The following is a 23395-nucleotide window of genomic DNA, read 5'->3' on the forward strand; positions in this document are numbered from 1 at the left end:
CTATCATAAATAAATAAAAATTAAAAAAAAATTTTTAAAATTAATTCCCTTTTTTTTTTTTCAATTGTACTGCTTAGTTTCAGACAGAGAAACAGGCTTTTGTTGACATGGATATTAGGGGAACAGTATTAAAATACATCAAAGATAGTCACACCCGTCCCACGGTATTGACAGGGAACACCCTCTGTCTTTCCCCTGTGTGACATGGAAAACAGGGTCAGAACGATCCTGCAGTAACTTCCCGATGAAAACAGCGTGGTCAGCCGTTCCCAAGGTTGAGCCCGGCTCCGGCTGCGGCTCCGGCTGCGGCTCCGGCTCCGGCTCCCGCTCCTGCTCCCGCGGAACCGCAGCCAGGGCTCCAGCGCCTCCTCGGCCGCCCCTGGACGCCGCCGCCGGCACCGGGCTCGGGCTCCAGGTCCCCAGGGCCGGGCCGGGCCCCCGCCTCCTCTCCCAGACCATCTGGAAGGCGCTCGGACCATCAGCCCAGGGGTCCCGGGAGCCAGACCCAAGCTGCCCCCTACCCCCTGCCCCCTGCCCGCCTCCCCGCGCCCGCTCCCCGCCCCCAGGGTTCGGCCCCCCCCCGCCCCGCCCCGCCCCCGAGCCTCCTCCGCGGGGGGCTCCGGGGGGCTGCGGGGGGCTCCGGGGACTTCCTTGCCCTCCCCACCTGACAAATTTTGCAAAAGCAAAACAACGACCAAAAGGGAAGGCGTTCTTTGTCCTTTCACTGGGTTAACTCGGTTTAGGGAATTCAACTCCCGCCCCCACCCCGAGTCGTCCTCTCACCGTCCCCGAAGCGCGGGCCGCTTCCTGCTGCGCTCGGGGCTCGGGGCCCGGGTCTAGCCCCGGAGGCCGCGGTGCTGTCCCTCCGCTACGGATGCAAAGAAGCCCCGAGGGAGCAGGAGCAGCTCGCCTGGGTCTTGACTACTGACTAGGTGGGCACAGCTGGGTTCGGAACCCGAACCGGGTGTGACCCTGGGGCCCACATTTCCACTGCTGTTCCTTACACAGCAAGAAGCGGGTAATAGCTGCAGCTTGCTGAGCAATTAGTACTGTGGAAGCTCTTCTCCCAGCGACTCCGAGAGGCAGGCACGCACTGACCACGTGCTGGGTCTTGAGCGGGTCTCTTAACCTCTCCTTGACTCCTTTCCCCGTCTGCAAAACGAGGCTAAAAATAAGGCTGTTGTGAAGAGTGAAGGGGATACTCCTGGGGAGGCCCTGAGGACACAGACGGGCACGTATTCACCCCGCAGCAAGCCCTATTTTTTAGCCCATCGTGCCCATCTCACAGGGAGGGAACCCGGGCTCGGCGAGATGGAGCGACGACCTGGCCCAGACCGCCCGGCGCACGCCCGGCCGCCGGGACCCGCTCGCGAGCGCCGCTGGGCCGCCCGCAGGTGTGTGGCACCTGCCGCCCGCACACGCGCCTCCCCGCGGGGCGCCCGCACACGCGCTGCGGCCGAGGCCTCGAAGGGCCCTGAGCGCACACGCCAGGCGGGGGCGCCGCGCTCCGGCTTCGGGCTGGTGTCGGGGGACCCCCCGCACCCCCGCGGAGGCGCTGCGGGCCGCACCTGCGCGCCGGGGCGGGAGCGGTCGCGAGGCGGGAGCCCCGGCCCCCCGGCCCCCGCGCCCCCCGCGCCCCCCGGCCCCCGCCCGCCCCGAGCCCGCGGCCGCCCCGCGCTCCCCCGCGCCCCGCCGCCGCCCGCCGCCCGCCGCCCGCCGCCCGCCGCGCTCGGGGCGGAGTTTCCTCCGCGCTCATTGTTCCCGGCCCCGCCCCGCCCCGCCCGGCCCTCGGCGGCCGCCCGCGCTCCTGGGGGAGGGGAGGGGCGGGGGCGGGGGCGGGGGCGGCGCGGACGGGACGGGAGTCGCCGCCGCCGCCGCCGGGCCCAGCCGCGCAGACACCGCCCGCTCGTCCGCCGCCGCCGCTCGTCCGCCCGCCCGTCCGCCCGCCCGTCCGCCGCCCCAGCCCGGCTCTGCCGCAGCGGCCGCGAGGAGGGGCCGCCGGAGCGCGGCTCGCAGCCCCGGGTCTGCGCCGGCCGCGCGGCACCGCCAGGCCTCCCGCCGCGCCCCCCCGCTCCGGCCGCTCGCGCGCGGGCCCGCAGCCACCTGCCCCCGCCGAGCCCAGGCACGATGCGCCCCGCGCCGCCGCCGCCGCTGCTGCTGCTGCTGCTGCTGCTGCTGCCGCCGCCGTCGCTGTCGCACGACGGTGAGTGGTGGCCCCGGCCCGGCCGCACCTCGTGGCGGGACCCGAGCAGCCCCTGCGCGCGCCTGCCGGCCCCGAGCCACCCGCCCCGCGCCCGGCCCGAGAGGCGGCAGGTGCCGGGCCCCGCCGCGGGCCGCCCCGGCTCTCGGCTCGGGTGGAGGCAGGGGGAGGCGCACCGCGGCGGGGCAGCGGCTTTGCGGGCGGAAAGAGCGCGGGCCCGGGGCACCGGCGGCTCCACGCCCGCGCGGCCCCCGGGCCTGACCCCTCGTCCTCCGCGCCGGCGGGGCGGGCCACCGCCCGTGTAGTCGCCGGGTGCCGCGGAACGGCGGGCTGGAAGCCCCCGAGGACGTGCCCTGAGGCAGGGGACGAGCCTCCGGGAGCGGCTCCCGCGGGGCTGTGCTCCGCCTTTGCAGAGCGAGGGTGTTCCGAGCGTTGTGGGCAGTTCAGCTCCCCTGAGCCCCTGCTGGGCCAGGGAGGGGGAGTAAGTGGCCCTTCCACAGCCTCAGAGCCCCCTAGCTGAGTTGGGTCCCTGTCTCCTTTGTCGCACATAGCCGGGAAGGTGAGACACCCCCCCCCCCCCCCACAGGAAACAAGCTTGGGTGCATCTTAGAAACAACACGCGTATTTTTTCTAAAGGTGAAACGTTAGCCTTTTAGGGGGGACGAGTGGGTGGCTGCAAACCCAGCCAAGCAGGTGTCCCAAAGCCCCTAAGAACAGCTGGACGGTCAGCCCCAGGAAGGAGGTGCATTTCTTTGTGGCCCACCCAAGCACATGTCTGCAGAGAGAAAGAAATGCAGGTGGTGCTCCTACCCCGGGGCCAGGAGGACTTAGGGGACACAGAGGAAAGGGACCCTGCTGCTGGCAGGCGCTGGCATTTGGGGCTGAACGCTTAGGGGCAGGGTAGGATGGAATGTCAGTACAGCCTCTTCCGTGCACTGCATGGAACCCCTGGTGGGAAGGGCCTGGTTCTCAGAGGTCAAGCAGGTGTGAGCACCCTGCAGCTGCTGCCCTCAGTTGCCACCAGGCTGGCCTAAAAGGAAAGGGCACTTTCCGTGGGCAAAAAGTATGTGCTCCCAAAGGGTGTGTTGTGGTGTGAGGAGTGGTCTGAACAGCTCTGAGGATGACCGTGACCTCACATTTGCACGCCCTGTAGGGCTGAGAAGATGCTGGAGGGTGGCCACTCAACCCTGCTCTCAGAGCAGCCAGACTTCAGCGTGGGCCTTGGCATGCACCTTTTTGGAGAGAGCGTCTTAGCAACACCCGGAAGGGAGATGGGCTGTGTTGGCCAGGGTAGGCAAAGACAGGCTAGTTCTCCGTGCGCCAGAGCCTAGAGAGACTGAGCTTGGAGGAGAGCCGGGGGGGCATCTCTGAGAGATGCTCTGGAGCCAACCATGGGAAAAGCTGCAAGCCCAGCTCATTGCTGGCATCAGGGCTGGGACTGCCTTCCCCAGCATCTGGGCACATCCCAGAAACCATGCCTCTTTCAGGAAGCCCTCCTCAATTCTAGCATGGGGCATGGCGCGTGGAGGGAGCTTGATACATGGGAAAAAAATGAACAACAGGGACCAGCACTGCACTCCCACCCAGCAAGTCTCTTGGCCTTTGCAAGCTTCTGGTGCCCAGTCTCTAAATGCTATTGCAGTATGTAACAAAGGGATAAACGGAAGTGTTTGGAAACACGTAAAGCACAAGGGACTATTATGATTATTTGTATACCTTGAGGCAGAAAAGGCTGGAGGGGGCATTGGCTGTGCTAATTCAATACTTTCCTTTAGGGAGTCCGTAAGGACCACCCCATCTCTCTGCCTTTCCGAAGATGGGGCTGCCTGGGCTGCCATCATGGAGGGGTGTAACCCCCCAAACTGGTGGAATCCTGTGATTCAGTTCTTTTTTTTTTTTTTTAATTTTTATCTATTTATGATAGCCACACACACAGAGAGAGAGGCAGAGACATAGGCAGAGGGAGAAGCAGGCTCCACGCAGGGAGCCCGACATGGGACTTGATCCCGGGTCTCCAGGATCGCGCCCTGGGCCAAAGGCAGGCGCTAAACTGCTGCGCCACCCAGGGATCCCCCGCTGTGATTCAGTTCTAAACAATAAAGATTACAATGCAAATTTCTCTCTCTCTCTCTTTTTTTTTTTTTTTTTTTTTTAAGATTTTATTTATTCATGAGAGACACAGGCAGAGAGTGAAGCAGGCTCTATGCAGGGAGCACAATGTGGAACTCGATCCCGGGACCGTGGGATCACGCCCAGGGCCCAACGCGGCGCTAAACCTCCGAGCCACCCGGGGATCCCACAGTGCGAGTCCCCTTAACAAAGGCACCACCCCACCCAGGTCCCCTCCGCAGCGTGCCTTTTAATACAGGCCGATCACGCAGCCTCCAGCGTAAGCATTAAACCAGGGGCCCAGCAGCCCATTAGACAGACTTCTTTTCCGTACCTTTAGTTTGATGTTTATTGGGTGGAGCCACACGGCCTCTGAGTTCAGTTTCCTTACCTGTAACACAGAGGAGCAGAGGGCTCCTCTGTCTCTCGTTGTGTAACATTTCTGGGGTTTTCTGCCCTGTTAGCTGCCAAAGGACAGGCTGACTTACGCCAGCTGTCTGATCCAGTCATTTCACGGGTGAGTCCTGGGAAGGGAAGGGGGCTGGCCTGCTGGAAGACACTCAGACTTTGGCTCAGAGGGACCCAGGAGACTGTAGACAAAATAGCGAACCTCTTGAGCCTCGGTTTCCTGGTCCATGAAATCGTAAGGAAGTGACCTTGTAGGTTGCTCTGAAGATGGGAGTTACCATATGTAATGAGCTCGACCGTGTGCCGTACTCCTGGGCAAGGCTCAATAAATCCTAGCTATGATGATCAATAAAGCATACGGACTGAGAACTGGATTTCTCCAAGGCCACCGAGCGCCAGCATTCTGCTAATGTTTGCAGGCGGCAGTTGGCGTGTAGTAGCAAAGAGCGAAGCTCGAAGCTCTCGTGCCACAAGGTGAGGGAGAAGGAGGCTTGTGTAAAAGAAGCGGTAAGATGCGGGTAGGGGTGATCTAGGCAAGATGCTGGTAGGAGTGATCTAGGCGAAGCTTCCTGAAGGAGGTGGGGGCTTATGCAGAGATTTTAAGATAAAAAGGGTCAGTGTGGGGGCGCCTGGGTGGCTCAGTCTGTTGAGCATCCAACTCTTGGTTTCAGCTCAGGTCTTGACCTCTGGTGGTGGGTTTGAGCCCAGGATCTGACTCTGTGCTCGGTGGGGAGTCTGCTTGGGATTCTCTTTTTCCTTCTCCCTCTGCCCCTCCCTGCCGTACTCATTCTTTCTCTCTCAAATAAATCTTTTTTAAAAAAAGGTCAGTGTGGGGTGGCAAGACCATTTCATAGGCACCCAGAGGTGAACTTTTAGAGCCCAGAGAGAAAGCTCCATGGGATGAGTTCAGGGAATGGAGGTATTCCTAGCATGGTGCTGCTTGGGCATGCTCTGAGGCAAAAGTGAGCAAGCCATGGGAGTTAGGAGCAGACTGGGCGCAGCTGGCTGGAGAAGAGGAGGGGTATGGGGGGGGGTCACAACACTGGGTGGCAGTTTGGCCAGAGCTTTGGGGTGTAGCCACCCAAGGAGGGGCAGAAGAGGGGGTGTCGTCTGGCAGTCAGCAGGGCACAGAAGTGGGGACAGAGGCAGGGAGGCTGCACCACATCTGCCCTTTCCTCAGGCATCCATGTTTGAAGGGAGAGGAGAGGTGCTGCTGGATGGGGTTTGATACCTCTGCCCTCTGGAAGCTGAGAGAGGAAGGGGCCCCCACCGGATTGGAAATCCTCTGAGCGTGGAAGACTTAGAGATTTAACTCTGTCTTTAGGTATCATCTCTGTTGAGAAACCTTCTAGATGGAAGTAAATTATGTTTGGGCATCTCTTCCAGCGTGCAGAGAGCCCCTCCAGGGCAGGGGCCTGCAGCAGTTTCTACCTCCAGGGCTCCACGCAGCAATGGGCATTGAGCCGTTGCTTGACATTTTACCTGCACCACTCAACTGAGGGGAACTGGCCTAGACCCTGGTTTCAGGATTTTAAGTAGGGGAACCCTAGGCCACCTCACCTCCTGGGCAGTGATGCTGGCCAGTGGGCTGGTCCTGCAGCAGCCAGAACAGGTAGGAACACCTGCTGAGGGTCCGGGCTTCGGGGCTGGAGATCCTGGACCAGACTGTCAGTGGCTGCTGGGAGGACAGCTTGGCACTTAGCTCAAGGCCCCTCGCTCCTAAGTTAAATGGGAGGAACCTTCTAGACAGGTTCCTGCACTTCCTGGGGAGAGGGGTCGGGACTTAGATGGTTCTACCCTGGTAAGAGCTTGCTTCTTTTTTTTGTTTGTTTTGTTTTTGTTTTTGTTTTTTTTTAAGAGCTTGCTTCTTTACATCCTCTATGCAGAGGTGAGGCCTCAGGAGCCCTCTGCAAGTTTGTGGAATGGAAGCTCCATATGAGAGACCGAGAAGGAGCCTCTTCTGTCCATCCGCTGGCCCGTCAGCCCGAGCCCCAGCCCCAGCCCCGGCCCCGGCCTGCCTGAAGACTTCCTCAGACCTAGAGGCCAGGGAGCTCTTTCCTCAGCTCCTGGCTCACTTTTTATTTGCGCTTGAGGGTATGATGCAGGGCAGGGAGCTCAGCTGGCGGCCTTTCCTGTCATGTCCCATTTTCAGGAACACAGGTGAAGTTGCTTGGGTCTCCTTGTCATGGGTCCTGTCCACCTTGTCCACCTTGTGGGGATGTTAGAAGACCAAGGACGTGGCAGGTCTGGGGTTGGGACTCTGGGCCACACGAGCCTCATGATGGTTAGGTGTTCCCTTCCGGAAAGCCTTCAAGAGAATCTCCACGGAGGAGACAGTGCAGGAAGCCTGTTCACATTTGCAAAAGCATTACCGTCAGACCCCTTCAAGGAGGCTGTCCAAAATAGCATCCAGGTGGCAAAAGGTAATTTGCACGGTGCTTCTAAATAACCCAGAAAATCATAGAATACAGAATTCTAGAACTGGGAAGCCTTCTGGAAATCATCTTCTACATCCACTCATTTTGCAGATGAGGGAATGCAGACCAGGGAGTAGGGTCGCCTGCCCAAGTCCTAGTGACTCCCAGTGCCCTGGGAGATGGGTGTATCCAGGTGTGCAGCCACAGAACTGACTGGGCTCCTGTGCTCATTCTCCCCTGGGCACTGGAGAAACTCACTAACACCCTTTTCAGGAAGGGTTTCATGATGGTGACCTCGCTATATTGTGCCTGCACTCTCCCCATCCCTCCACCTTCAGGGGAAGTCGAGGCTTGGAGCTACTTTATTACTTGGAATTAGGCTCTCCACAGGCTCTCCCTACCATGTCACTGTGCTGCCCACCATGTTGGCCACTGTGTACTTGTCTGTCTCCCATTGCCTGTGAGCCCTGGTGGTGATGACATCAGCCAGCCAGATTCTGGAACAAATAAATGAGTGGGTGGCAGTGCTTGTTGGATGTCTGGTGCACAAATTCGGCCTTCCCCGCACCGCCCACCCAAGCCCTTGTACTGGCTCTGGGCTCTGGTCCGACCCTGCACCACTATAATGATGGCCAGCACAGTCCCCCCAGCCCTGCTTGGCCACCCGGCCATCCATCCTCCCTCTGTCCCCACCCCTTTCCCTGACAAACCACTACCACCCTCTCTTGCTTTGCAGCCTTATCCCCCACGGGTCAGCCACCTTGGACTTCCCTATGGCCAGGGTGCAGGGTGGCACCCCGTCCGCCAATTGTCATGGCCGGAAGGCTGTGTGCCTCAGCCCAGGGGGAAGAGAATTCTGAGGAATGGCTGACCCAGGCTTGCCAGGCAGCCCCAGGTTGGGATGCTGGGGGCCTTCCCAGAACCAGGCCCCCCTGGAGGCACATGGGCTCACCAGGAGCCCACAGCTGTCTCACCCCTACCTGTCAGCATAGGAGGGACAGTGGGAAAGCCAAGCCTGATGAGGGGACACTTTGGAGGCAACGCAGCCCTTCTTACCTGAAATTCATGGAGCTCTCTCCCAGGGGGCCCCCTGTCTTCATCTGGTCTGATCCCCCTGCTAACTTGCTCTCAACATGCTCACTGGAGCCACAGTCTCCAGCCAGGATAGTATGAGGTTGTCTTGGGATGGCTTTTATCTCACAGATCATTCCAGGGAAAGGAAACTGAGGCACAGCACTGAGCACTTCTAGTAGGTGACTCAACCAGCATTCCTCTCAGATAGCCACATGCCTCACTCCCTCATTTCTGTCAGCTGTCTGCGGGAACGCCACCATCTCAGAGAGGGCTTCTGGGCTGCCTTGTGTAACACAGCCTATCCGCCATACTCTGTATTTTCTGCAGAGCACTCATCCTCCGGGTACATACTCATTTCTTTCTTTGTGCGTCTCTTCCCCCCAGTAAGACTCCAAGTTCCATGAGGGCAGGGTCCCTTGTTGTCCAGTGTTGTAGCCACAAGGCGCCTGGAACAGGACCTGGGATATAGTAGATACTCAGTAATTGTTTGCTGAACGAATGAGTGAATGAATGAGTGGGTCATGGCAGGACTGGTTTAGAACCTAGAGTCCTATCTGCCAGTTCTGTGCTATCCATTTACAAGGCCCTGACCTCATTCCAGAAGAAGACAGGCAGGTGGCGGGCGGGTGGCCCCGGGCCTGGAGCGGGTGGGCTGGCTGCATGGGCATGAAGGGGAGCAGGACTTCTGGAGGCAGGAGCACCGTGGGACGTGCAGCAGCCTTGTAGCTGCTTCCGGGCCTCCCCCGCCTGGAGGGCCCTTCCATGGAGGTTAGGGCTGCTGGTGCTTAGAACTTGGTTTGGCTGCTCTTAGCCATTAAAAATAGTGGATTGGCCAAGACAGCGATGTTCTCTCTCTCACATGACAGACGTTCATGAGGTAGTGGGGTGGGTTCCGCCGTCTTGAGCATGCCGCCCCATGGTCCATGACGGCTACTGGGGTTCAGCCACCAGGAAAAAGGAACAAGAGGCCTGCAGCTCCTCTTTGGAGGGTGGCTGCCAGAAACCACACACCGCACTACCAGTGACATTTGTTGGACAGAACGTGGTCCTGTGACCACACCTAGCTGCAAGGGAAGCAGGGAAGCAGCCTTTCCTCAGGGAAGACTAATTTTTATTTAGGCACCCACGTGGCTAACCCAGAAATTGGTGGTTCAGTTACAGAGAGGTCGTGGGGTGCCTGGGTGGTTCAGTCGGTTGGGCGTCTGACTCTTGGTTTTGGCTCAGGTCGCGATCTCTCAGGGTCGAGGGATCAACCCCTGTGTGGGGTTCCCCACTCAGCCCGGAGTCTGCTTGCCCCTCTCCCTCCCATTCTTTCTCTCCGCTGGCTCTCCCCCAACTTGTGCACACACATACTCTCTCTCTCTCTTATTCTCTCTCAAATAAATAAAGTCTTTAAAAAAATAAAGAAGTCACAAAGAATAGATGTGAGAAGTCCCTAGTGGGCACTCACCATAGAGTCAAGTCCCTGAAAACCTTGGGTTTGGGGCCCCTGAGTGGCTCAGCAGTTGAGTGCCTACCTTCAGCCCAGGCATGATCCTAGAGTCCCAGGTTTGAGTCCCGCATCGGGCTCCCCGCGTGGAGCCTGCCTCTCCCTCTGGCTGTGTCTCTGCCTCTCTCTCAATCTGTGTCTCTCATGAATAAATAAAATCTTAAAAAAAAAAAAAAAAAAAAAAAAAGAAAACTTTGGGTTTTTCTGCAGCTGCACTCACTCCTCATCTTGCCAATCAGATCAACTGCTTCTGCATGAGTGAAACACGACCACTTGTCTTTCATGGCCTAAGGCTTTGCACCCCCCCTCAACTTTGGCTAAGCCAGTTTCAGCTTGTCCCTTGTCATTGTGGCTCTGACCTTCTGGGGTACAGATGCGAGTTTCCTTGTAGCGCCCCAGGGACCTTGCTGCTCCCACTCAGGCCCGTTAGCTCTGAGCTCTGCCAGGGAGCCGAGGTGCCCGAGGGACCACCCATGAGGGACCACCCGTGAGCCGGGCCTCCTCCCGGCTTGGCACTGGGGGGCCTGCTTCCCCTCACTGTCCTCTGAAGGGGAGAGAAGTATTTGTAGCATATCCTCCCCTTTCCTGCTCTTCAGGGCCAAGGGCAGGGCCGAGGGAAGTACGGTCTTAAAAGCTTGGTCCCTGGACACTCAGGAGACTGGAGCTGGAGGCCAGTGGCTGGAGGTGCTCTGGGGGCTGCCTTGGGGACCACCAAGAGGTTGGGGTATACCCAGAGGGGAAAGCCAAGAGTAGGCCAGTATGCGGGAGGAGGGGCTTTGCCTCCCACCCACTTTGTGCAGCTCTGCTCTTCTCCGTCCTGTGTGGTAGTCTCCACAGAATTCCTCTGAGACAAATTCTGCTATCAGAGTGGAGAAAAATGGCAATGTCTTGGCACGGAGCCCCAGGCTTGGAAGTTGGATGCATGGAGTTTAGTCTGAGCTGTGGCACTGGCCAGCCCTGTGGTTTTAGGCTTGCTCCCTGCCTCTGTTTCTCTAGCTGTAAACCACATACAGCGCCTTCCTCTACCAGTGAGGGTTAAAGGCAGTCGCACTGGTGGTGGGCCTGACGCCTAGTAAGCATCAGTACTTTGGGGTTTTCTTTCTTTTGTTGGCTTGAGCTCTTGCCCCGTGTGACGTTGATAAATGATGAAAGGGAGTCTATGCTGTAACCTCTCTGGGCCAAGCTTTTGCCCATTTATTCGCTGTCCCACAGCGGGGTCACTCTGGATGAGGGCCCCAGTCCTGGGCTGTTGTAGACCACGCTCCCAGATGAGAGATGAGAGTGGGCTTAGCCAGGAAGGGGCTGCAGTGGCCAGCACCCCCCCATTCCTGGTTCCTACCTGGTGCTTCTCGCTCCACTTCTGGGGGCACCACCTGTCACTTCAGGCTGCAAATTAAGGCTTTCCGGAAGCCACCAGTCCCTGATCCTGGCAGCCCCCAAGCTTCTGCCCATCACACTGGGAAGTGGAATGTCACATCCTACCACTCTTTCTGCCTAGATCAATACTCCTGTGGCTGCTCTTGCTCTGCTGCGCCCCCACCCCCACCCCGTGTAGGCTGCAGACCTGAGTATCACGCTCTAAAGAGCTTCCTTCCTCCTCCTCCCACCCTCCCTGACTCCAGTACCAAATTCATGGAGCCGCCATCCAAGTCAGGCAACAAAGCATGATGGCAGCCTTTATAGCATCTCTACATTTTTCCTTCTTCTGGGAGGTTGTGATCCTGCCCTAGATATAAACCAGGGAGCCAAGTATCTCTTCCCAAAGATGAGAAGTGAGAGGAAGATGGAAACTACTCAGAGAGCTGCATTTGGCTTTCTGCACAATAATCCTGGGAGGGGGGAAAAAATTGCTTGCTGCCTCAGTTTACCCTTGTGGTAAAACAGGGCTAACACCCTATTTTTTTGGTTTGGTTTGGTTTTTTAACCTTTTCTCAGGGGGGTGGGGGCTGCTGCAGCATGGAGGCTTGAATACGAGGCTTGAACTCATGACCCTAAGACCAAGACCCAGCTGAGATCAAGGGTTGGGATGCTTGACCAACTGAGCCACCCAGGCGCCCTTTATTTTTTACTTTTATTTTTTTTTAAGATTTTATTTATTTATTCATAGAGACAGAGAGAGAGGCAGAGACACAGGCAGAGGGAGGAGCAGGCTCCATGCAGAGAGCCTGACCTGGGACTCGATCCAGGGTCTCCAGGATCATGCCCTGGGCTGTAGGCGGTGCTAAACCGCTGTGCCACCGGGGCTGCCCTATTTTTTTACTTTTATAACTTGGTAAAATAAGCTGTGTCTCAAACTGTGCATAAAGAAGATGCCACTGGTCCTCAAGATATTAACAGGTATGCTCTCAGGACATGTTTGTTAAACGAATAGGAAGTTTTTCATGAACAAGAGAGAAGCATGATCCAAAAAGTTTGGAAAAGCATGCTGACTCTTCCCCTTCTTGGGAAGTCAGGGCATGTTATGATCTTACATGCCCCCAGATCTTTGTTTTTAAGAAGAAAAATAGATTTGATTTGATTTATTTATTTATTATTTTTTAAAGATTTTATTTATTTATTCATAGAAACACAGAGAGAGAATGAGAGGCAGAGACACAGGCAGAGGGAGAAGCAGGCTCCATGCCGAGAGCCTGACGTGGGACTTGATCCAAGGTCTCCAGGATCACGCCCTGGGCTGCAGGCGGCGCTAAACCGCTCCACCACTGGGGCTGCCCGATTTTATTTTTAAAAATATTTTATTTATTCATGAGAGGCACAGAGAGAGAGAGAGGCAGAGACACAGGCAGAGGGAGAAGCAGACTCCATGCAGGGAGCCTGATGTGGGACTTGATCCTGGCACAGTGGGATCAGGCCCTGAGCCAAAGGCAGATGCTCAACTGCTGAGCCACCCAGGCATCCCAGGATTTCTGTTTTTTTTTTATTTTTATTTTTTAAGATTGATTATTTATTATTTATTTATTTATTTATTTATTTATTTATTTATTTATTTATTTAACATATATATAGAGAGAGAGGCAGAGGGATCCCCGGGTGGTGCAGCGGTTTGGCGCCTGCCTTTGGCCCAGGGCGCGATCCTGGAGACCCGGGATCAAGTCCTGCGTCAGGTTCCCAGCGTGGAGCCTGCTTCTCCCTCTGCCTGTGTCTCTGCCTCTCTTTTTTTTTTTTTTAATTATTTATTTATTTATGATAGTCACAGAGAGAGAGAGAGGCAGAGACACAGGCAGAGGGAGAAGCAGGCTCCATGCACCGGGAGCCCGATGTGGGACTCGATCCCGGGTCTCCAGGATCGCGCCCTGGGCCAAAGGCAGGCGCCAAACCGCTGCGCCACCCGGGAACCCCAGGATTTCTGTTTTAAATCCAGTCCGAGGCCATCACCCTGCACCCCCCCCCCCCCCCCGCCCCCGGGCGTGTGGAGGCTTCGTGGGCCAGCACTCCGCGGCGGCTCACCGAGGCGGGGTACTTGGCTCGGTCCTCGGCCCTGGTTTGACTCCGCGCTCGTCCACCTGCAGGCTGTCGGGTTTCCGGGAGTCCGGGAGCCCGAGGGTGGAAGCAGGTGCATCTCCAGGTGCATCTCGTTCGATGGGGTCGCCGGCTCGCCTGTGTTTTTCCGAGCTGCCGCCGGCGCACAGGGCCCCTTGGCAGAGGCTCGGAGCCTGGCCCCTGGCGCGGCCGCTGCGGTCCCGCAGCCCGGCCCTGGGGGCGCTTCTGAGTCCCCGCGCGGCCCTGCCCCCTCCGGGCCACCGCCTGGAGCCCCCGGAGCCCCGCCCGGAGCCGCTTCTCTCCCTGAGGTCATCCTGGTCCCCCTTCTCCGCGGCCACAGGGGCCAGGGCGCCGGAGCCCGTGCGGACCGCTGGCCCGGGGGGAGGCGGGGAGCTTGTCCGCAGGCCCTGGTTCCGCCCCGGTTCCGCCCCGGTTCCGCCCCGCCCCGGCCCGGCCCGGCCCGCGCTCTCGCTCTCGCTCTCGCTCTCGCTCTCGCTCTCGCTCGCCTGGGCTCGGTGGGCGCGTGGGCCGGCACGTGGGCGCGTCCGGGCTCGGGGCTGCGCTGCCCCTGGGGCCTGCTGAGTGTCGGGGCAGCAGGCTCGGAGCAACGCCCAGGAGGGCCCCTGCGGGCTGTTGAATAGAGAGCAGGTGAAGTAAGAAAACGGGTTTGTAAGAGGAACAAGAGGAACGTGCTGCGTCCCCGAGGCTGGGAGCCCTCCCTGCGGGTCTCCCTTTCCTCCTCCGTGGGTGAGGGGCTGGCCCGGGAGGTCTCGAGGCCTCTCCTGCTTAGTATTTCTCGGTGTCCCAGAACTGGGAGCATAACCGCACTGGGTGTAGGTTTGTGGGTGTATGCAGGAGGGCCGGAGGAGGGGAGCTGAGGGGTGCCTCGACCAGGCGGCACCCATGCTTTGAGTCACGGGCGTTGGCTGCAGGTGCTGGGGGGGGTGTGCACCTGTCGGTGGCGTCCCAGCAGGGTCCCTCCTTCCTCCTCATCTCACCACGCATCAGCTGCCTCTGTCCCTGTCCAGGGGCAGGAGGGGAAGCAGGGGTTGTAACCAGGAACATATGTGTCCCACAGCACAGAGGGCCTGTGTTAGGAGTTGGACCACAACCTTCTAGAAACCAAAGAAGGTGTGAGTGACTTGGTGTCCAGAACTCTTGACCTTCTGTTTGCCTATATCCCCTTCCTTGGGGTGGGATAAAGGGATGTCTTGGGTCCCTTTAGTTCTGAATGGAGGACAGGGGTGTCTGCGTGGCTTCCAGAGCAGAGGATGTGCCCAGCTACCGGTGGTGCAGGGCTGTGGACTCAGCCCCATACTGGCCTCAGCGCTCAGCAGCCTGCTGCCTCTGGCTCCTGCTTCCCCAGCTGCTTCCTCAGCGAGGGATGGACAGGAGCTCCTTTTCCGGCTGCACCTTTAGGCATGAGAGCAGCACTGTGGAAGCACCGACCAGTTTGTCAGGGGAGATGAGAAAGGCAACCGTCTGTGGGGCCGGTATCTCCCAAGTCCTGTGGCCTCGGGTCATGCCCCACTCCAGAGGACTAAACCCACTTTGCAGCAGGGACGTCCGAGGTGGGAGGGCAGTGGGGAATTGCCCAGCCTTGGGGTCAATCGAGAAGTCCTGAGGTTCTAGCTAGCCCCTACCTTTGTTTTTTTTTTCTTCTTTTTTTTAAAGACTTTATTTATTTATGAGAGACACAGAGAGGCAGAGACACAGGCGGAGGGAGAAGCAGGCTCCATGCAGGGAGCCTGATGTGGGACTCGATCCCGGGACCCCAGGATCATGCCCTGGGCTGAAGGCGGCGCTAAACTGCTGAGCCATCCGGGCTGCCCATAGCACCTTCCTTTGTTATTTGTATTTACTTTTTTGAGAGACAGAGCCAGTGCACGAGTGGGGGGAGTGGCAGAGGAGAGGGAAGGAGGGGACCTCAAGCAGGCTCCACACCCATGCGGCCCCTGAAGTGGGGCTTGATCCCACTACCCTGAGGTCATGACCTGAGCCAAAATCAGGAGTTGAACCCACCAAGCCACCCAGCCGTCCCAGCCCCTCATTCTAGGTATGGCTTTGTGCTCGAGCCCCAGGAGTGGCCAGATAAACTTGGGCTGGCTCTCTGTACCCACCTTGCATGGTAGTGGACCCCTGACACCACAGAGTGAGGGCGGGGAGCACGGGAGGCTGTGGGGTAGGAAAGCTGCCTCCCCTGCCTCCTCCCTTTTGGAGTGCCAAGTCTGACCTCGGCATCCATCTATGTGTGACCTAAACAAACCTGAAAAAGTTTTGGAGGGAAACGTTCCATTTTGCTTGCAGTTTCTTCCAAACAGAAGAGCTGTGAGATCCCCGTGTGTATGCGTGTGTGTGTGCATGTGTTTGCGTGTTTGCACACCCCGCATATTCTGTTCCCCCTCGGATGTCATTAAGCCTCCTCAATGACTTTTAGGGGATGAGTTTTCAGCTGTTTGAACACCTGGCTCCAACCAGGCTGGCTCTGGGATTCTTGATTCACTTCCCTAGGTGGAGCCCATAGGAAACCGAGTTTCCTTGACTAGCTCTAACATCTCAAACACAGGGGGGCAACTTGGCTTTGTTTAAAAGGAACGTGGCTTTTAACTTTCCCCCCACTGCAGGCCTTGGTGGTGGTGGGGGGGGGGGGCAAGAGAGCCAGCCTGCAATTGTTCAGCTATGTTCATTTGTGAGGTGTGTTTGTCCCCCCCCCCCCCCCCCCCCGCCATTCCCCACAGGCAAGCAGACCTCCTTGGTCTTTAAACACCAAGGAAGTCTAGATTTTGTGCTTGACAGGGGAGTAATCGTGCTTTTTCCCCTATTTCTTATGGCCAACCAGAGTCTTGGGGGCAGCTTGGCTTCATTTTTAACTGGCTTTGCAAAATAAGTGGGGTTTCCAGCGGGGAGCCAGCCTTAGCTTAGCTCCCCCGGGCCCAGCACACACACACTGAGTTTGGGGAACGTGCTAGCATGGATTATTCTGCAGCGAGAAGGATGCAGGTGTTATTCCTGGAAGGGGAGAGTTCTCTCCAGGGCAGAAAAAAAAAAAAAAAAGTTGGGAGATTTGGAAGGTTCTGCTTGCTGGCTTAACCTTCAGCTTCCACCAGGCGGAAACCGGTCATTCCCAGGGAATTCACAGCCCGTGGCCCAGAACTTTCTCATTCCACTCCCAGAGGTGACTATCCCCGCTTCTACGCGGGACTTCCCTCTGGCTTCTGGCCCTTGTTTGTTTTCAGCCCGGAGTAGAGACTGGTCCGCGGTGGGTTTCCAAGGGCGGTGGAGAAACCGTACACATCTGGTTATTTTCATGGCTTCGGGACCGGGAAGGTGGCGTGGGAATGCCAGTGCGCTCCCTCAGAAAAATATTTACCGAGGTTGTTTTGGAACCAACCACTAAGGGAAGAGCTGGACGCCAAGCGTGCGCAGGCTTCGCCTGGGACCCTGAGTGTGCCCGAGGGTTTAGAGAGCGGTCCGTGTCCTGGGGTCAGAGTCGTGCAGACACGTGCAAGCCCCGTGCAGCGGTTCGCGGTCGTGGGAGGGAGGCCCACACTCGTCCTTCTCCTGCCCCCACCCCTGCCCCCCACCCCTCACCCCGCTGGCTCTGCAAGGAGCACGATAATGGGACCTCCCCAGAGGGTGTGGGAGACACAAATGGGATCTCACTTAGAGCTCTCGGTTCAGTATCTGGCCCATTTGATAAGGCCTCAGTAAGTGCTAGATAAAAGCCTGAGAGGGATGTGATCCCCTGGCTTTGAAGGGTGGTGGGTTTGTAGAGAAAGCCGCTGTGTAAGTAGAGAGGAAGCGCGCCCTTGTGCCGCGTGGCCTCAGACCTGCCGCAGGCCCCTGGGACATGCGGCGCCCAGCCCTGCCTTCCCAGCCCTAGCACAGACATTGGCATCTCACCCGCAAGGTTGTCAGCCTGGCTGCCCATCCCACCAGGCCTGCCCCTCTGCAGATTTGGAGTATTTTGACATCCCCCCCGCCAAAAGCTTATTCATTTTTTTTTTAAGTGTTCATTTTGGTCCGAGGTAGCTATTTCTCCCTCCCTTGACTGACAAGGGGACCAAGGCCTCAGAGGCTTCAGGTTCTCACGGGACCTGGGTCTCATACCCCAGAGCTTGCCCTTCCTGTTGTGGAGGCTCCATGTGCATCACGCATGAGGTCTCTGAACCCGGTACTAAAGACAGGCCAAAGGGTGCTGGGTCTCCTCCCCGGGGTGCCGTCCTGTTGTCCTGACCTCCGCGGGGGACCTCCTCCTGGCTCTGGAAGGCGAGGTGAGCTCGGCTGGCTGGGCATCACCCCTGTCTGCTCGCAGGCCGGTTGGTTGGCAGGCAGCTCCTGGGCCACTGCTGGGCCGCACAGATCAGGATTCACATGGTCTGCAGCAGCCGAAGGGATTAGGAGGCCCTGGGAAGGGTATTGTTTTAAGGAGGTTAGACTGTCTTTCCAGCTCCGGAGGAGCCCCGGCCCCTTTCCTGGGCTGGCAGGCTGCCCGCCCTCGACAAAGCCTGAAACACCTGCCCAAGCCTCCAGGGCTCAGCGTGTGCGTGTGGGAACAGCCACGACAGGTGGCTCCAAGGCCAGCAGCAGGCCCAGGATGGGGACCTCTGCGTGGGCAGGGAGAGGAACAGGTGGGGGGAGGGGGGGCTCCAGGGGAGGCGAGGCGACAGTCTCAGGTGGCACACTTGGCTAAATTCCAAGCTCTCCTCTTGCCTCTCTGCCTTCAGCCACAGAATTAGAATAATGAGTAATCCAAAGAATGGATTTAGAAGCTTCCGGCCTGTACAGGGTGGGGGTGGGGTTCCACCTTCTGACCCCCACTTGGAGCGCTTCTGATGAGGGTGGGGTGGGGGGTGTGCCCTCCTTAGGCGGGACTGCAAAGGTCATTGGAGCCACCCCTCTGTGAATCGTGTACAAACTGAGGCCCCCCAGAGGCTGGTAGTCCTGGGGAGGAGAGAGCAGGGTTGATCTAGAACCCTTGAAAGCCAGATGGGAGCGACAGCTCACCCACCGGGGAGCGGGGCAGGGATGCCCAGGCTGAGTGGAGTGGCCCACACAGGGAGGGCCCAAGAGTCCTTCTGGGTGTGGGGTCTGGGCCAGGGGATGGGGAAGCTTGGGCCGTGGGTCCTGGGGCCTGTTGGTTGGTACCCCCCACCCCCACCCCCACACTGCGGGACTCCCAGCAGCAGCCCTGTCCACACAGCTGAGCCTCCGCACAGAGCTGCAGAGCTGCGTGAAGTGTAGACAGATGTCACCCAAAGGCACGAACTGCCGTGCTCACGCGTGGTGGCCCTGTGCTGGGAGCCGCCCGAATGCCCATCTGCCGCGGAATGGGTAAACAGGTGCCACACCAAGAAGGTACAGTCCGCAGTTGCACTCCGCGACAAGGATGAATCGTACACATAAAATGCCAAGGGAAAGCAGCCTGGTGCAGATGTCAGTAGTGTGCAGTGGTAGCAGTGTGATAGATGCACAACTAGCTCATGATATTTAAGTCAGAAGACAGCTTCCCCTTGTAGATGGAGAGTGGCTGGAAGGGAACAGGGGCTTCCAAGACTGGGCATCCTGTTCTGTGACCTGGGGACAGGAGTGTGTTGCATCGATGCTTGTGCATGTGCAGTTCTCTGAATGTATGTCATTCTTCCCTGAAATGATTTTTTAAAAAGATTTTAAAAGTTATTTATTCATGAAAGACAGAGAGAGAGGCAGAGACACAGGAAGAGGGAGAAGCAGGCTCCGTGCAGGGAGCCCAATGTGGGACTCGATCCCGGGACTCCAGGATCAGGCCCTGGGCTGAAGCCTGAGCTCCAGGCTCTCTCCCTGAGCCACCCAGGTGGCCCTGAAACACTGTTAAGATAAAGGAGGAGCAAAAAAAAAAAAAAAAAAAAAAAGATAAAGGAGGAGCTGTTCTCTGAAGATCTGACCCCACTCTGTGGCCAAAACCCCGGCCCCAGACAGCTGAGGGGTTGTCCCAGGGAGAGAGGCTCTGCGGCCCAGGAGCAGCCAGCCCCGGGGAGAAGAGGAAGGGAACCAGGTTAGGTGCCCTGACCCCCGTGTCTGCTGGCTGACTTGTACCCTGGCCGTTCCCGTGAGGGTCAGAGGCAGGACAGCACTCGGTGGCCTGGGGCTCGGGAACCTGGCATGCACCTGCTGGGGATGGGCGCCGTGCAGGTCCTGGGTGCCACAGCACCTGCCAGGGCAGGGCTGCTCATAGATTTTTTAATTTATTCTTTCTGTTTTGTTTTCTGAGTAGGTGACAATCTGGGTGTTTCTGTTGGTGGCATGAGTTGCAAAGACTTTTTGCCAGCTGGCCATCAGGCAGCTTGGTTTCCAGTAGTCTGCTGGCTCAAGTGGCTGTCGTCGCGTTCTCCTGGGGAATCGGGGACCAGTGTCCAGGCTGGATGAAGGCCTAGGTGCCTCTCCCCGACCTGGGGGCGGGGGGGGGGGGGGCTCTGCTCGGCAGGGGTCCGCAAGCTACAGCTCAGAGACAGTCACACCCGGGACAGCCACACGCGGCTGCTCCCCCGCCGCGCCGCTGCTTTGCCTGCTCCGGGAAGTGGGGTAGCTGTGACGACAGCCCGCGTGGTGTAAAACATTTACTCTTGGGCCTTCACAGAGAAAGCTTGCTAGTAACCGGCATTCCTGTGTCACAGTGTCCTTATTCTACAAATAGAAAGCACGGGCCGGGACTTTGGAGTGGCGTGCCCGCCTCGTGTCCCGAGCGAGGCTCGAAGCCCGCCGAGCCTGCTGGCCCTCCGTCCGACTGCGTCGGCCGCCCCGTCGCTCACCTTCTGTGTGGAGCAGGCTGCCTTTTCTCACCTCAGTTTAACAGAAACTTCTGGCCCTCAGTACATTTTATTTTACTTATTTCATTTTATTAATTTTTAAAAAATATTTTATGTATTTATCCATGAGAGACATACAGAGAGAGGCAGAGACACAGGCAGAGGGAGAAGCAGGCTCCATGCAGGGGACCCGTTGCAGGACTCGATCCCAGGACCCCGGGATCCTGACCTGAGACAAAGGCAGACGCTCCACTGCTGAGCCCCCCAGGGATCCCCCTCAGTACATTTAACCTGTGAGTTCTCTGCCACCTCGGCCTTCTCCTGGGTCAGACACCCCCGTGCTCTCCCCGGCTCCGGCCACAGCCCTCACGGTGGGATGGGGAAGGAGGCAGAGGGATGGAGGTTCGGTTCACTGACCAGGAGACCCAGGCCTGGGAGGGAGGAGCACACCACCCACTGGGCCCCCGCCCTGGTGCCCCGCCGGCCGCCAGCACGTGGCCCCTGACGCAGGTGCTGGTCCCAGAGCCGGCTGGCCTGAAGGGAGGCTCGGGCTGCCAGCCTCTCCCTGCGAGACTGCGGTTGGGTCGCTGGCGGGACTGGAGGCTGCCAGCAGAAAAGCCCCTTCCTCCCTTGCCCCTGCTCCCATTCCCGGGCCCTCCTAGGCCTCAGGCTCCTCTTCCTTCCACAGGAAGATTCCAGTTACTCCTTTCCTTTGTCCATAGCCCCCTCCAAGGGGCCACACTGCGCTGGGAGACCTAGGAAGAGACCCAGTGGGTCTGAGGACGCCTTGGGTTGGTCGTGTCCCCCCCCCTGCCCCCCCCCCCCGCCAGTGGAGGCGTTACAGGGGGGAGCATCCCCAGGGTGGCCACGGGGACAGTGTGCCTCTACCGGGGGGTGTGGCCTGGCTGTGACCCTGGCTCCCTTAGAATGTGAGCATTGCTAACTGAACCAAGCACTTTCGATGTGCACTCACTGCTCTAAGTACTTAAAGGGATTTGGTTGCTATGATTACCCTCCTCTTCACTTTTTTTGTAAAAGATTTTATTTATTTATTTGAAAGAACCAGAGAGCAAGAGTCAGAAAGAGAGAGAGAGAGAGGGCGCAGCAGGAGTTAGGGGAGGGGCAGAGGGAGAGGGGCAAGCAGGCTTGCCCACAAGCCCTACGGAGGACTTGATCCCAGGACCCTGGGAGCATGACCTGAGCCGAGGGCAGATGCTTTACCGACTGCGCCCCCCCAGGCGCTCCACTCTTCACTTCTGACGGATGGGAGAACAGGAGCAGAACCAGACACTTGCCTGTGCGGTGGAGAGGGGACTTGGGTCGGGGGCCGGGCTCCTGCGTGCGTGCTGTCAGCCCCCACCCTGCCGTGCTTCCGTGCAGGGGAAGGGACCGGGTCAGGAGGGCCGGAGGGCCCGGGCAGGGATGTGCGCAGCTGGAGCTGGGTGGCCCGGGGCGGAGGGCGCCTGAGGCCCTGGGCGGTGCCGAGCTGAGCCGCCTGGCCCCACGCCGGACAGTGGCAGCCTCCCCTGCCCGGACCCAGCCAGCAGGGCCCCACCCCGCGCGGCGGGCAGGCCAGCTGAGACCAGCTGATAAGGGCAGAACAATTCTAGATTTGAAGAATGCCCGGAATTATCTCCCGCGAGGGGGCAGCTCTGGGCCCCCCTGGGGGAGCCCTGCTGAGGCCGGGCCTGATAACCCCTCGGGGTGCCGACCTGCTGTCCCCCAGCGGGCCAGGGCAGGTGGGAGGTGGCTCGGAGCCCCAGGCCCACGGCCGACCACCCAGCCCCTGCCCGGCCCGGCAGCGGGAGCAGCCCCTCCTGCCACTTCTGTTCTCATTGTTAACCTCCGCCCCCAGCCCCTCGTCCCCTTGTGTCCCCTGTGTCCCCTTGTGTCCGTGTGGGCTGCTGGGCAAACACCACGGCCCCGGGGGCCTAAGCAGGCAACATTGACCTCTCACACTCCTGGAGCCGGCAAGTCCAAGATCAGGGTGCCCAGGGTGGCAGCAGGGTCCGGGGGGGAGGGGCTTTTCTGGCTTGTGGACGGCCACCTTGTGTGTCCTCACCTGGCCAAGAGGCGAAGCTCTGGTCTCTTTCTCTTGGAAGGACACTGCTCCCACCCGGAGGCCCCACGCTCATGACCTTATGTGACCCTGACTGCCCCCAAGGCCCCCCCAGTACTGTCATATTGCGGGGGAAGGGCTTTAGCCGATGACTTTGGTGGGGGAATGCAGCCAGTCAGTTCATAGCACCCCTTATGCCAGGGAAGTTGACCGGATAGATGCATTTCGGGGGCTCTCGGCCCAAGCAGCGGGCTGTTTGGAAGGGTCTAGAGGATAGCCCCAGTGGTTATTATCCCTGTCTTTCAGAGGGGGACCTGTGGCAGGCCACCCACCTGCTCCCCACCGCCCACCCCTCCACCCCCTGCAAAAAAAACAGAAACAAAAAAACCAACTTTGAATTCTCAAACCTGTGATTATCACCTTATTTGGACAAAGGGTCTTTGTAGCTGTGATTAAGCTGAGGATCCTGAGGTGAGATTATCCAGGTGGGCCCGAAACCCAATGGCAGGTTTCCTTATAAGAGACACAGAGAAGAGGTGGCAGCCTTGTGACCAGGATGCCCATGGCCCCCGGAAGCTCAGGAGACAGGGAAGGGTCCCCTTTGGAGCCTCCAGAGGGAGTGCCATACCTTGGCCTCTAGAACTGCGAAAGAATACATTTCTCTTGTTTTAAGCCACCCAATTTGTGGATTTACTATGGCAGCCAGAGGAAAATAATACAGGATCCAAGGCACAGAGAGGGTCTGGGCTCACCTGCACACACCCGGTGCAGACCTGGGGAGCAGGCCAGAGCTGGTTGGTTAGGGTGAGAGGAGGCAGCCCCCCTCTTCCCCTCCCCGGGCTCCCAGCCCAGGGCTCTTCCCAGCTGCCGTCCCCTGCCCACAAGCCCTTTGCTGATGCGGTTCACCCAGTCAGGCTTCCCTACCCTCCGCCCCCCCCCCCCCCCCCCCCCCCCCCCCCCGCCACCAACATCTGCTTAGGACCTTTGGGTGGCAGGGGTGGGGTGGGGACTGGCTTTCTTAAAGCCACAGGGATAAGCTTTTATTTTTTAAAAGATTTTATTTGTTTGTTTGACAGGGAGAGAGAGAGTGAGCGCCATGGGGCACACAAGCAGGGGGAGTGGGAGACAGGCAGAGGGAGAAGCAGGTTCCCCGTTGAGCAGGGAGCCCAATGTGGGGCTCGATCCCAGGACCCTGGGATCATGACCTGAACGAAGGCAGACCCTTACCGACTGAGCCACCAGGTGCCCTGGGACAAGCATTTACAAGGGATGGTAAAGGACAAGTGAGCAGATCATCAGAGCAAACCTACTTCAAGGATAGGACCTACACTGGGGCAGAGGGCCTCTTGGTGGGAGGCAGTGAGCGCAGCTAAG

At 58.7% G+C, this 23395-nt stretch overlaps 1 protein-coding gene across 1 annotated transcript in view; it reads left to right on the top strand.

The window, feature by feature from the left end:
* Positions 1-1833: 1833 nt before the first annotated feature.
* PODXL (podocalyxin like) overlaps positions 1834-23395 on the top strand; it is a 49803-nt gene continuing 28241 nt past the window's right edge. Inside the window, exon 1 of the mRNA XM_025471689.3 lies at positions 1834-2203. Coding sequence (XP_025327474.2) covers positions 2128-2203 — 76 coding nt within the window. The 5' untranslated portion in view covers positions 1834-2127. The remainder of the gene's footprint in view (positions 2204-23395) is intronic.

This window comes from Canis lupus, chromosome 14 (genome assembly GCF_003254725.2).
Source record: "Canis lupus dingo isolate Sandy chromosome 14, ASM325472v2, whole genome shotgun sequence".
Classification (NCBI taxonomy): Eukaryota; Metazoa; Chordata; class Mammalia; order Carnivora; family Canidae; genus Canis; species Canis lupus.